Source organism: Sphaerodactylus townsendi, linkage group LG06 (assembly GCF_021028975.2).
Source record: "Sphaerodactylus townsendi isolate TG3544 linkage group LG06, MPM_Stown_v2.3, whole genome shotgun sequence".
Taxonomy (NCBI): domain Eukaryota; kingdom Metazoa; phylum Chordata; class Lepidosauria; order Squamata; family Sphaerodactylidae; genus Sphaerodactylus; species Sphaerodactylus townsendi.
In genome coordinates, this window is record NC_059430.1 from 132660610 (window position 1) to 132673996 (window position 13387).

The following is a 13387-nucleotide window of genomic DNA, read 5'->3' on the forward strand; positions in this document are numbered from 1 at the left end:
GCCATTCAAGCACAGCCCAGGAGGGGGGAAAGGTTGATCAACTCAGCAAGCTGGCCTGGGGGACCCCCAAGATTGCTCTCTGCACCTCCAGGTTCCAAAAGAAGGCAGAGTGTCCAGGGGTGTGATTTCCAGAGGGACGCCCCCTCCCACCCACCTCTCACTGCAGCACAGGAAGAAGGCTCTCTGCCTTCACCTGGAAGGCCCAGGCGAGCCCAATCTCATCGGATCTCCAAAGCTCAGCAGGGTCAGCCCTGGCTAGCATTTGGATGGGGGTCTCCCAAGGAAGTCCAGGTTTGCTAGGCAGAGGCAGGCAGTGTCTCTGGACTTGAAAACTCCACGGGGCCATGACTTGGTGGCACTTTGCGCCACTGATAAAGCTTTCCCAGACCACAACGTCAGCAGATGTGAAGTCACACAAGGACTTTTCATAGCTTTGCGCTGTTGGAGCAAATCTCATTGGGGCCACCTAAGCCAGCCGGCTGTTTCTCTGGGAAGCCCCACTGCTCCCAGTGTCCCAGACAGGCTGCCTCCACAGTGATCTATTGTGACTGGTGACTCTTGCTGAGCCGGTCTTTCCTAGGAAGAGAACCCTGCTGGAACAGACGGGGGTTGGGGGGCTGCGGGTGGGCTCTTGGGGTGGGGCTGTCAGGGCCAGTCTCTTTTGCTCGGAGATCACAATCCAGTTGCAGGGCAGAGCAAACAAGAGCAGCATGAGAGCCCCTGTTGTGTCTCCGTGGTCACGCATTCATCAGACGAGGAGAGAGAGGTCAGTGGGTGCCCTTGGCACGTGCCGCGCTGCATTTTAAGATTCTGCAAACACTGCTGGCTGGGATTGTTCTTCCTCCTGCCCTGAGACGTCTTTTCTCTTTCGCTTTTGTTTAATTGCCTTGTTAATATCTAGGCTGATGAGAAATTCTGAAGAACTCAAAAGGATCACATTCTGTTCGGGGTGAGCCCTAATTTTTTTAAAAAAGTGGTCCTTTTGGTTTTTCAGAATTTTTTTCTAGGGGTTCATGACCGCTTCAGTCAGTTTCAATTCAGGCTTGGAGGAAACTGCCGGAATCACCAGAGTGTTGTGCTTTTTCCAGGTAGTATGGCCATGATCCAACAGCATTTTCCCCTGACGTTTCACCTGCATCTTCTCTTCCAAGCGTGGACAGTGCTGGTCAACGTTTAGAATCCCCAAACAAGGTCCTGCAACACACAGCCCACGTGAAGTACCTAAGCTGCAACAATGCCATGGCTCAGAAAATGAAGAGGGATGCCGGCCCCCAGGGGGGACTTGGGGGGTTCCAGCCCATCTCCAACTACAGAGGCCAGCCCCCCCCCCCCCTGGAGAAAATGGCTGCTTTGGAAGGGGGTCTCTGGCTCCATCGCTAATTCTGCAGGAGTTTTCCCAACCAGGCCACCCAACTCTCCATCCCCTGCCAGTGGCCAGGGGGGATCTGACTACCTGAAATGCACACCAATTCACCACCCTCTTCTTGAGCATTTGCAGAGTTGTGTTGTCGAAGGCTTTCATGGCCAGAAGATGCCAGCCACAGATGCAGGTGAAACGTCAGGCAAAACTGCTACTGGAACACGGCCAGACAGCCCGGAAACCACACAGCACCCATTTGCAGAGCTGTTCATAATTGGTTAAAAAAGACAACAACAACAACTGGAGAAGCAGACTCCTCATTCTCATCCTTCATTAAAATGTTCCTACAAGACACATACATTCAACATGGTGTCTTTGCCCCACTCTGTCTCTTACGGATTTTCAACTGAGTTTATTAGAAAATTGCAGACATGGTTTAGAAAAACAACAACCAAAAAATAGTTAATAAACAGGAGTCCGCGAGAGAGTCCAGTAGAAATGGTGCCAGCCAAGAGAGAGCAGCAGTGACCCCGGCAAATGTAGAGGCCCCCCACATGTTACTGAGAGTCCAGGTTGCCTGTCCACCCTACCCCATGGTTGGAAGCACCCTTAGGGTGGAAGAGTGGAGAAACAGTGCAGAAACCAGAGACTCAACCTGAAAAAGAGAGGGGAGAGAAAGGAAGAAAGGGCGTTTAGTGTCTCTGGAGCTCTGGAAGGCTGCATTCGCAGGAGATCTCTGGGGCATGAGGCAGGATTCCACCAAACCTGCAGCCAGAAGTACCACAGCAGGGGCGTATCTGCCAGAGGGACACAGAGTAATCACGTCCCCGGGTACATGCCATCTAATCACGTGGGGGTGGGGGTGGTGCCAGGTCCGGGCCGTGCTTGCTGGCTCCGGGTGGTAGACCTGGGCACTGGGGGGATGGGGGGGGTGGCGGAAAATTCAGATTTTGCCCTCAGGCTCCATCTTCCCTAGCTACGCTTCTGCACCATAAGCTCTGATTCGGAGCTTGCCATGGAAAGTGCACGTCGCGGGGACTGGGACTCTGCGAGACCACAATAAGCACGCCTCCGCCCCAGGAACCTTCGAACACACCAAGGACTGTGCTGCTAATGGAACCACTTTCCTCCCTCACTTTAAAGATAAAGCTGTCGGTTGTACTCGTTCCTGGATCCCGACTGCTCTCACTCGCAATCCAGAAATGAATGCAAGTCAGTTTTCCGCAAGGCTCAGCCTTCATTTCTTAACATATCACAAATTTCTAGCCCCTCTGGCTACAGTGATAAACTTGAAATGATACGGCAGGGCAAAGCGGATTCTCCAGAGGTTGAAGTTGCTGCCGTGTGATTCAGATAGCCCGTGGCCAAATTTTCACACCTCACCAAGGAGTTAAGACAGAACGGAATAGAAACCACTGCAGGAGAAATGAGAAATGAAGAAACTGGACACATCTGCTTCATTATCAAAGACCATCTCCATATAGGGCAGTGGTGGTGAACCTATGGCACTCCAGATGTTCATGGACTACAATTCCCATCAGCCCCTGCCAGCATGGCCAATTGGTTCGCCACCACAGATATAGGGCATCCATTGTGAGTCCAATGCTTTGGTTTTTCTTCACAGAACTGGGGTACAGTTATACACCTTTGGGGTTACCCCATCTTTTCTCTGACTTTTCCCAAATCTGCTCTGGTGCAAAGTTTTGGGAAAGATCGCAGCACAGCTTGGATTTCTCTACCCTCACAGCAGCCATTTCCCCTGCCACTAGGTTTGTATCTATGTATTAGCAACCAAACATCATTACCCCGTTGTCACAATTTGAATATAAGGTTCTCTGAATTCCCACCTTTCATTTTTTTATAAAAGTATATCCCAAGTCACATCCATTGTGGTGATATAAGGGAAAAGGCAAGAGAAGGATTTACTTTTAAAATGAAAGACAGATATTCTAAGAACCCATTACACATATTTTATTATGGTATAATGATATTCAACTTCTAATTTTCATATTTTTTAAATACCCTGGGACAGGGAAACTGCGTGGAAATGTGCCATATGGAAGTCTTGTAGCTGCTCTATCAGCAGGACTTAACCAAGCCCACCCCGGGTGGAAATAAATGGCATTATTCACATCAAAAAGTAGGAGAGGGATGGTTAAAAATAGATTTTAAAAAAATAACTTAAACCCCATTTCCTCAACTGGAAACTGGTTCCTAAAGAAGTTAATATATCATCTAAAAAGAAGAAAAATATCAAATCCAACTGTAGCAAAAGAAAACTTCAGTCGCTAAAAACAATCAAAAGTATTGTTTGCATGTGTCAGCTTTCTTGAGTAGAAACACACAGAAGCTCGGGAGTTACATAGAAGCCTTCGTCTAGCAATATTTCAAAAGTCTGGAATGTCTTCTACGCAGAGGGGAAGTACACGCTGCGTAACGGGAGGTGCGAAGGCCAGAGCTCTTGTCCTAAGCTAAATTCACATGCCTGCAGCACGCTCCCTTGCGGAATGGCAAAAAAGTACCCCCCCTCCCCGCCCCCGCATGTCAACAACACACTAGGCAGCCTTGCAAGGGGTTTTGCCATCCTGGGCCGGCTCATCTGCAACCACAGCCTGTCTGTGTGAAATGGTTCCCAAACTTACCATTTGTCCTCTGGGTGTGGCCCCTCCTGGCATCTCAGCCCTCTCTGGTGGACCCAATCCAGCCCGAGCAGGCTGGCACTGATCCCACTGCTGATCCATCACACTTCGAGGTTAGAAGGTCAGAGGGATGCCCAGGAGGGGTTAGCTGCAGTCGCCAGCAAATGCACACATCTGGAGAGAGGAGAAAAGGAGTGGAGGGTTTTAAGCACTAGAAGTTTTCATGCAGTTGCGCATATCTGCATGAAGTAACAGGCGCAAAAGAGGATCTCTGGCCTTTTCCACACAAGTTGTTTACACCAAATGCTACTTTTTTCCTCTTAATTCCACACATTTTTATTTCTATTTGGTTTTGGAAATGTTTTGCCTTTTTTTCTCTGTTGTTTTCCTGAGAACTTTGACCACAATTATTTTTTAGTCCGCTTCCTAGCCAGTGTGTGATTGTGTTGAAATGGTCTTTATTTCCCCACCCCACCAAACCTCTGGCCGTTATGAGGAGGAAAAAATGGGAGGTGTCTCAGGAAACCAGGATGGCTGTCAAAAGAACTTTCAACTGAGCAAAGATTTAAAAAGGACATTTACAAGGGATGGAAAAGGGGGGAAATCACCAAAGAGGAATTCAAACAAATAACCAGGATGTGTAGGGAGAAAGTCAGAAAAGCTAAAGCTCACAGTGAGCTGAGGCTTGCCAGAGAGGTTAAAAACAACAAAAAAGGGCTTCTTTTTTTGGTTATATCTGTAGCAAAAGGAAGAAAAATGATAGGATAGAGTCACTGCATGGAGGAGATGGCAAAACGCTAACAGGGGATGGAGAAAGGGCAGAACTACTCAATACTGTCTCTGCCTCAGTCTTTTCCCAAAAAGGAAAAAGTGCCCACCCAAATGAAACAGAAGATACAGTAGGAGAAATTCAACACAGAATAAACAATGAGCTAGTACAGGAATACCTGGCTACTTAAAACCAATTCAAATCTCCAGGGCCTGATGAACTGCATCCCAGGGTATTAAAAGAACTGGCAGAAGTAATCTCAGAACCACTTGCTATAATCTTTGAGAACTCCAGGAGAACAGGAGAAGTCCCAGTGGACTGGAGGAGGGCTAATGTTATCCCCATCTTCAAAAAGGGAAAAAAGGAGGACCCTAATAATTACCGTCCAGTCAGCCTGACATCAATACCAGGGAAGATTCTGGAGCAGATCATTAGACAGACGGTCTGCCAGCACTTAGAAGGGAATACTGTGATCACAAAAATCAGCATGGGTTTCTGAAAAACAAGTCAGGCCAGAGTAATCTTATCTCTTCTTCTTCTTTTTTTGATAGAGTGACAAGCTTGGTAGATGGTGTGGACGCAGCATACCTTGATTTTAGTAAAGCTTTTGACAAGGTGCCCCATAATATTCTTACAAGTAAGTGTAAGGATGGCAATTCTGCCTGGTTCTCTCCCAGCCAGCTGGCCTTGACGGAATGCCTCCAGCCGGGCGACGGGCCAGATTCGGCAGCAACAACCTTGGTGGACGGCTTATCTTGCTGTCCAGGATGAGCATTCCGTTCTCATGAGATGGGCCCGGATGGCCCAGGGAGGGGGGAGGACTCGGGTACGTTATAACCTGTAGTTTGGGCGGGAGGTCTCATTCCTGTCATATCGTGTGTGTGTGCTTTCTAAGATGTCTGAATAAACGGACTTATATTCAAAAGCCTTTTATTTCTGCTCTTTGGAATTCCTTACATAAGCTAGTGAAAAGTAAACTAGACAATGCTACTGTTAGATGGATTTGTAACTGGTTGACTGACCAAACTCAAAGGGTGCTCACCAATGGCTCATCTTCATCCTGGAGAGAAGTGACTAGTGGGGTGCCACAAGGTTCTGTCCTGGGCCCAGTGCTATTCAATATTTTTATCAATGACTTGAATGATGGGGAAAAAGGGCATGCTAATCAAAATTGCAGATGACACCAAATGAGCTAATGCCCCAGACGACAGGGTCAGGATTCAGAATGACTAGGACAGATTAGACAGCTGGGCCAAAACAAACAAAATGAGTTTCAACAGAGATACACTTAGGCAGAAAAAATGAAATGCACAGATATAGGATGGGTGACTCCTAGCCTGACAACACTGCATGCGAAGGGGAGCTTGTTTTGCATCACTGACAACATTTCCCCACCATTAGGAATCAGGCATTTTCCAAAGTAGCACGAGGAGTAAATGCGACTGAAGAGACAAGAGGGTGGGCAGAACGGAGGGGGGAGAAACGATTTCATGGGAAACCTCTCCAGGCAAACCCCTGGGGCAAGATCCAGCCAGAAGCACTCTAGACTCCACTGACACGAGGCCTCCTTGGCACTGCCCTCCAGAGGGAGGGGAGTCCCCTTTTTGCTGAGCCACAGGTACCACCTCTGGCTGGGGCCATCCTTTTGGCTTTTGTGCCCCCACAAAGGTAGCAACGGCAGCTTTTCCTGCCACTCCATCTGTATGCTAGGAAAGGCTTCCTCCTAGTAACGGGTATCAGACTCCTGGCAGAGGTGCAGGGTCTAGGCCAGGAACCAGAAAGGGGGAGCATTCTAGCCGCATGCCTTCCAGAGAAGCCCCAGGTGCAGCAGGTGTGAGGTTTGCTCCCCGGCATGACGGGGAAAGCTTTGCTGGCTCAGTTTCTACCCTTGTAGCTGTTGAAAAGGTCCGGTGAACTATGATGGAAGCCAGCCCTGCCCATCGCTGGCAAAAAGTTCACTTTTCCATCCCTAAATGCTCTGTAATGGGAGGGAGCTCATGCCATACCTGGGGGTTCCAGACACCCAGGCCTTGTTCCCACTGCAGGGGGGGTGGGGCAACTAAGCTCAGATCTTGACGTCAGTCCATTCGCTGCCATTCTTTCTCTCGCCAGCTGGTGGCATCAGCTGGGAATCTGCACAGAAACAAGAGAGGATGTTAGCATGGGACAGATTAAAGGTCTCTGTCTGGAGGACGCACCTGTTCCTCCAATGACCACATGACTGGCAGACATCCCACTGGCGAGGTTTCTCTCTTCCCTTTGGTGCAACAAGGGGATCCTCAGCTGAAGCTGGTAGACCTCTTCCACCAAACCAATCAAGTCTCTAGTTCTCAAGTGAGGATCCAACCCTCTTCCCACACATGGACCAATTACCCATGGCCGGCTCTGCCCCACCCCTGCCCCGCTCCGGCACAAAAGTCCCACCAGATGGGCCCTTGCAAGAAGCGCAGGCAGGGCAAAAAGACAGGAAATCTTGCCCCAACATACTACTTTTCTTGGTGTCCTGCAGAGATAAGCACATCGGGACAAGATCTGCACCATAGAAAAAGCGCATTGGGACAAGATTTCTTGCCCCAACGTGCTCCAGCTGCCAGTGTGTGGCAGCTGCCCTGTGTGTAATTGGCCACGGCTTCTGCTGATTCTGTAGGCTCTGCCCCGGCTTCCTCTTCAATTTACCAACAGCATTACAACGCTTTTCAACTTCCTATGCAAAACTGAATTATTCAAGAGGGCATTTCCGCACAGTAATCGAGTTGCACTGCCCAAAATGGTTCACAAACACACTGAATAAATGATCAGGGACCGGGCTCTGTACTGCTGTGCATAGTTTACTGAAGTAGGTTCCTATTATGGAATCTTTGCACTGCTTAATGCGCTACGCTTTGCTTTAGTTCTGCTTTTAGACTTCTGATTGGTTCTCTCATCCTATTCCACTGTTCCCTGAACGACCCACGTTGACTCGCTCTCTGTCTTCTGCTGGGAGGACTGGTGAGAACGTTGGATTATAAATAAATTGAATGAATTAAAAAATATGGTTTCCAGCCCAAAGAAAGGAAGGAAGGAAGGAAGGAAGGAAGGAAGGAAGGAAGGAAGGAAGGAAGGAAGGAAGGAAGGAAGGAAGGAAGGAAGGAAGGAAGGAAGGAAGGAAGGAAGGAAGGAAGGAAGGAAGGAAGGAAGGAAGGAAGGAAGGAAGGAAGGAAGGAAGGAAGGAAGGAAGGAAGGAAGGAAGGAAGGAAGGAAGGAAGGAGGAGGAGGAGGAGGAGGAGGAGGAGGAGGAGGAGGAGGAGGAGGAGGAGAAGAAGAAGAAGAAGAAGAAGAAGAAGAAGAAGAAGAAGAAGAAGAGGAGGAGGAGGAGGAGGAGGAGGAGTTTGGATTTATATCCCCCCTTTCCCTCCTGCAGGAGACTCAAAGGGGCTGACAATCTCCTTGCCCTTCTCCCCTCACAACAGACACCCTGTGATGTAGGTGGGGCTGAGAGAGCTCCGAGAAGCTGTGACTAGCCCAAGGTCACCCAGCTGGCGTGTGTGGGAGTGCACAGGCTAATCTGAATTCCCCAGAGAAGCCTCCACAGCTCAGGCAGCAGAGCTGGGAATCAAACCCGGTTCCTCCAGATTAGATACACGAGCTCTTAACCTCCTACGCCACTGACGCAACATCTTCTTCTCCAGTGCCTCAGGAGGGAGGGGGGACGCAATTTTGCCACACCTGAAATAAACCTATGAATGTTATTTGGAACGCCACCCAAAATTCAGAATGCCCGGGGCTTGGCAAGTCTCTCTCCGTTATTGTGACTTGGGCAAGAGAAAGACGCTGCACCTGAGAAGCTGCCAACAGACAGGTGCTGCCTGTAAGAAGGCAGGGAAAGCCCCACGAGGGTCCAAAGTTTGGCCTGAGGCTGGCTGACCCCCAGCAGAAAGAGGGCAGAGCGGAGGGTCCGGCTCCAGGCCACTGGACACAGAACCCTCTCGCAGACCGCACTTAGAAAGACGTCTCTACTGGGGCCTGATCCCACGTGCCTACCTGGCTCTTCCGCTCTGCAGACCCCTGGGCCAGCACTGCTGTTATGGAGATCTATGTTAGTCCGTGACCACCTCCTCTTGTGCGGGGACGATGCCTCCTCTGCCCCTGCCTCCGGGGGGTGGCCCCGTGGCCCCTTCTCGCAATCCTTGCTGAGAGCGAGAATGCTGCAGTCCCTCCTCACCCGGCCAGCCACAGAGGGGTCCGTCCCCCACTCCTCAGGCTTGGAGGCGGAGCAGGGCAGGGGGGGCTGGCTCCCGTTGGTCTGCGAGTAGACGTTGCTGACTTTGGCTTTCTTGTGCTCATCCGGGCCGCTGTAGACCTTGTAGCGGATCATGAGGATGATGATGAAGACCAGCACAGATGCCACGATGATGCCCCCGATGATGATGATCATGGTCCCGCCCAGGAACTGGGTGTGGAGCGAGTGGCACTCGGGTGCATCCTGCGGGGTGCTGAACTGGACGCAGCCCAAGCTCCGGGTGGCGGTCAGGGAGGTGACCCCATCGTTGTAGACGGCCAAAATGCACAAGTTGTAGTCCCGCCCGGAGGCCAAATCCTTCACCAGGAAGGCCTTGCTGGAGGAAGGGATCATCCTGGTGGGAGGCAAGGAGAGAGTCAGGCTGTGGGAGATAGGGGCCCACCTGCTGCCCCACAAAAGCCGGGAGCTGGCTGAGTGCATCAGCATATCCCGCCTGGGGCGGCCTTCTCAGGCACCAAGTTGTGCTGCCAAAGGCTCCAGAAAGGCAGCTGCCCCAAGAGACGACTGTGCTTGCTTGCACCAACAAGTGACCCTGCCACACTCGCTGCCTCAGCCCAGGGGCACAGCGGCTCTTACAATAAATGGGCAAGTTCTCGGAGGTCTGGTTGGCCGCTGTGTGAAACAGGACGCTGGACTAGATGGACCACTAGTCTGACCCAGCAGGGCTCTTCTGATATTCTTATACATGGCAGACTTTAAGAGGGGGGGGGGGGTTGGGGTTTGCTATTTCATTTTTCCTTTTAACTGAAAATGTTTTTAACTGTTATTGTAAGCTGCCTTGAACCACAAGGAGGGATATAAATGTTTTCATAAATAGGAACAAAATAACACAGCATAAAAGACTGAATCTAAAATTCTCTCCCCCTTGAGGGAAAAACATTTTGTTGAATACATGTAGAGAATGGCTCATCAAAACTACACTGTAGGCATCAGAATGATGAGCAGTTCCTATTTCCCCGAGTGGTAAGAAATCCAAAGGTCGGTACCTGCAGCCCGATCCCTACTTAGCATTTATCCAGCAGCAAATCCCACTGAATTCAGTGAGGGCTGGATTGCAGTGTTTGCTTCCTTCAGGCGAGAGAGAAATTGAGACTTATAGTATCTTTGCAACAGCTGCTCATTTGCAAAAATATACATGCAAAGCAAAGTTTCCACTTGGGAGCAAACTGGCCCCTAAGTCAGACAGCTCCTGAGCTAATCTGGCTATTCAGCCGCCAAAACTGCTTCTAGCTGTCTCTCCTTGTCCTGCAGCACAGTCCTCCTGGGAACGCCACTTCAAAGGCAGCGGAGAGATCCCACACAATCGAGCGGCGTCCTGCTCCTTTGGAAAAGCTACGCCTCACCCAGGAGTCAAGACAGCTAAACTCACTGCAAGTATTGACAAATTCAGCATCCAGAATAAGGGATGCTGGGAAGGAATTTAAGATTACAGGAAAATAAACCCATCTTCTTGGAAATGCAATTTTAAATTTTCCACTGGGTGATTTTTCGTTTCTTTTCTTTTTCTTTGGATGCAGAAATAATTTTGTTTACAGGTCTTAGTTTTGGGCAATATATCACATCCTCGCAAATGTCTAATTCAGAACAGTCATAAAGTTTTGCTCAGCTGTAACATTTTTCTTTTTAAAAACTCTCATTTTTAGCTCTTTTGACTGCATAAATAAGGAAATACCTTTTGCACACACTCTGGAACCCTTTTGACAGAGAACTCACTAAGTCTGTACTGAAAGGGGACTTGATAAAGAAGCACGGCTGAAACCTGTCCCAAAATGGGGGCGGGGGGTGGGGGCGAAGGGAGGTTGTTTGTTTCATTCCAGATCTGGATCTGCTAGCAATGCACTGAATTTTGAATTTTAGGAGCAAAGTCATCTTACAACAGAAACCTACTAATTCAGCCCTGCAAATAAGCGTGAAAAAGTAGTAGCCGGCATAATTTGCACTAGCCCATCCGAAGGAGGAGAGTTGGTGGTTACACCCCACTTTTCACACCCTTTCAGGAGCCTCGAAGCAGCTGACAATCACATTCCCCTCCCCACACCAGGCCCCTTGTGAGGCAGGCAGGGCTGAGAGAGTGCCGGGACAGAACTACAACTGGCCAAGAGATCACCCAGCAGGCATCATGTGGAGGAGAAGGGAAACAAATCCAGTTCTCCAGATTAGAGTCTGCTGTTCTTAACCGCTGAACCACACTGGCCACACCACCATCCTCCTCGTATTTGGCGACTTAAAAGTCATCCTTACCTCATCACTCAGGGAGCAGGAGATCAGTCTTACCAGCAAGCAGGCAAATGGCTGCTCACAAAGCTGTGCTCTCCTATGCACCAGGGCTCCCCAACCAGTTTGCCCCTTGGCTGCCACTGAGATGTTCAGGAAAGTGGGTGGGGCCATCATACAGCCTCCCTCGTTCAAATGGGCTTCCCGTTGGATGATCAGAAGGACAGGTCAGCAGTTAGTATTTCCTTAGCATGCAGTTAAATTTCCCCTTCAGGCTTTCCTTCATTCAATCTTGCCCCCTCCCCTTCCCTCCCTTGCATGCCACCCCTCACTCCCTCCCCTTCCCTTGCATGCCACCCCTCCCTCCCCTGCCCCTCCCTCCCTCACCTCATAGGTAGTTTAAAAGTTAGATAAGCTGAACTTTGACATCAATTTATGGCACCCGGAGATGACAGTCACCCTGTACCCAAGACAGGTGCTGCTGCCCAGCACTTGGGTGATCCAGCCACAGGTGTGGCAGCCACCAGCCACAGCCAGGAGATGCCAGTGGAGTGCATGAACAACCCCCGACTCCCTTGGCTTCCTGGAGACTTGGCAGGTGGGAGCAGGCAGCAGTGGCCAAGGCAGCCCCAAAGGGGAAGGGCAGGCAATGGGCCAGGGTTGGAGGATATTTAGTTTGGTGAAGAGAAGGTTAAGAGGTGACATGATAGCCCTGTTTACATATTTGAAGGGATGTCATGTTGGTGAGGGGGCAAGATTGTTTTCTGCTGCTCCAGAGACCAGGACCAGGAGTGATCATACAGCAAATCATACAGGATTCAAGGTGAAGGAAAAGAGATTCCACTGAAACATCAGAAAAACTTCCTGACTGTCAGGGCTGTTCGACAGTGGAATGCACTCCCTCGGAGTGTGGTGGAGTCTGCTTCTTTGGAGGTTTTTAAAGAGAGGCAGGATGGCCACCTGTCTGTCAGGAGTGCTTTGATCGTGTGTTCCTGCATTGCAGGGGGTTGGACTTGGTGGCCCTTGAGGTCTCTTCCAACTCTTATGATTCTATGATATCCTGTAGCAGCTGTGTCTCAGCTTTGTTTCCACCCCCTGTGGAAGGTGTTTTGGGTGTAGTGCTCACCACCAAATGTGCCCACAGGCTCATGAAAGTTGGGGAGCCCTGCTCCACATGATACACTCGGCACACAACGACAGGATCCAGATGCAACAATGAGAATAGCAAAAAGCCTACAGTTTTGGGGCTGTGTGCAGGCTCTGCTTAAGCCCTGCTCTTGCTCAGAGGACCTGCAGATGTGGTATTTTACCTTATTTCGATCATTTGAAATTTAAATTTGAAAAAAGATTAGCTCTTTGTACCCTTTTAATTGGACCAATGCAGGATGGCCCAACAACCCAAGCAAGCCAAATAATTGGCTGGTAGCAACTCTCCCTTGAAGGACGCAAAAAGGCAGGTGCCACGTTATACTTCCTGGGTATGTTCTCACCTGCTGCTCACCTATGGCAGTATACCTCATGGCCATTTGGGAAACATGGTATCTTAGGCCTGCTTCACCTATCACCCTTTTCATCCTGGTCTAGATATTTCTCCCCACCTTTTCCTCATACGCTAGGGTAAGCTCAGAGCCCAAGGTTAGCCAGGGAGCTTGTGAGCAGAGTGGGGATTCAAACCCAGGTCTAGCCAATCCCAGACCAGCATGCTAACCGCTGCACCACACAGCCCTGGACCAATAAGAATGCTGAGGTCTGAGGTTACTCCACACTGGACGGAAGGATTTCCTTGGCTTACTCCACATCCACATCCAGCGCTGCACATCAAACACTCTTGAGCCTGCAGCACACAAACCCACACACACACAAAATGGTGGTGCTGGAGTCCTGCTTTTTTAAAGTAGGTCACTTCACATCAGCGGGCTCTTTCTGGCCAGCAGGCGAGTTCTGGGCCAGCTGCCAGAGTGCAGGGGGCAACCCAGGGGACTCGTCCCAACAGCCTCACTGCGTCTTGACAAATAAGGAGAACGGCTCAGCGGCCGCCTGCAGAGATGCAGGGGTGGGAAAGCGGAGGGAGCAAAGCAGACGAAGGCGATGGGGGGGGGGAGAGGAGCCCGCGTGTGCCCCCCAAA

General features: G+C 50.1%; 1 protein-coding gene across 4 annotated transcripts in view; it reads right to left on the reverse strand.

Annotated features, from left to right (window-relative positions):
- Positions 1 to 1674: 1674 nt before the first annotated feature.
- Positions 1675 to 13387, reverse strand: part of LOC125434224 (leucine-rich repeat and fibronectin type III domain-containing protein 1-like protein) — a 30723-nt gene continuing 19010 nt past the window's right edge. For 3 of the 4 annotated variants that reach the window (XM_048499294.1, XM_048499295.1, XM_048499293.1), the window contains exons 3-6: positions 8789 to 9381; positions 6775 to 6901; positions 4003 to 4173; positions 1675 to 2015 (exon numbers count right to left, since the gene is read on the reverse strand). In XM_048499294.1, coding sequence (XP_048355251.1) covers positions 6834 to 6901; positions 8789 to 9381 — 661 coding nt within the window. In that variant the 3' untranslated portion in view covers positions 1675 to 2015; positions 4003 to 4173; positions 6775 to 6833. The remainder of the gene's footprint in view (positions 2016 to 4002; positions 4174 to 6774; positions 6902 to 8788; positions 9382 to 13387) is intronic. The other variant, XM_048499296.1, reaches the window with a different exon arrangement.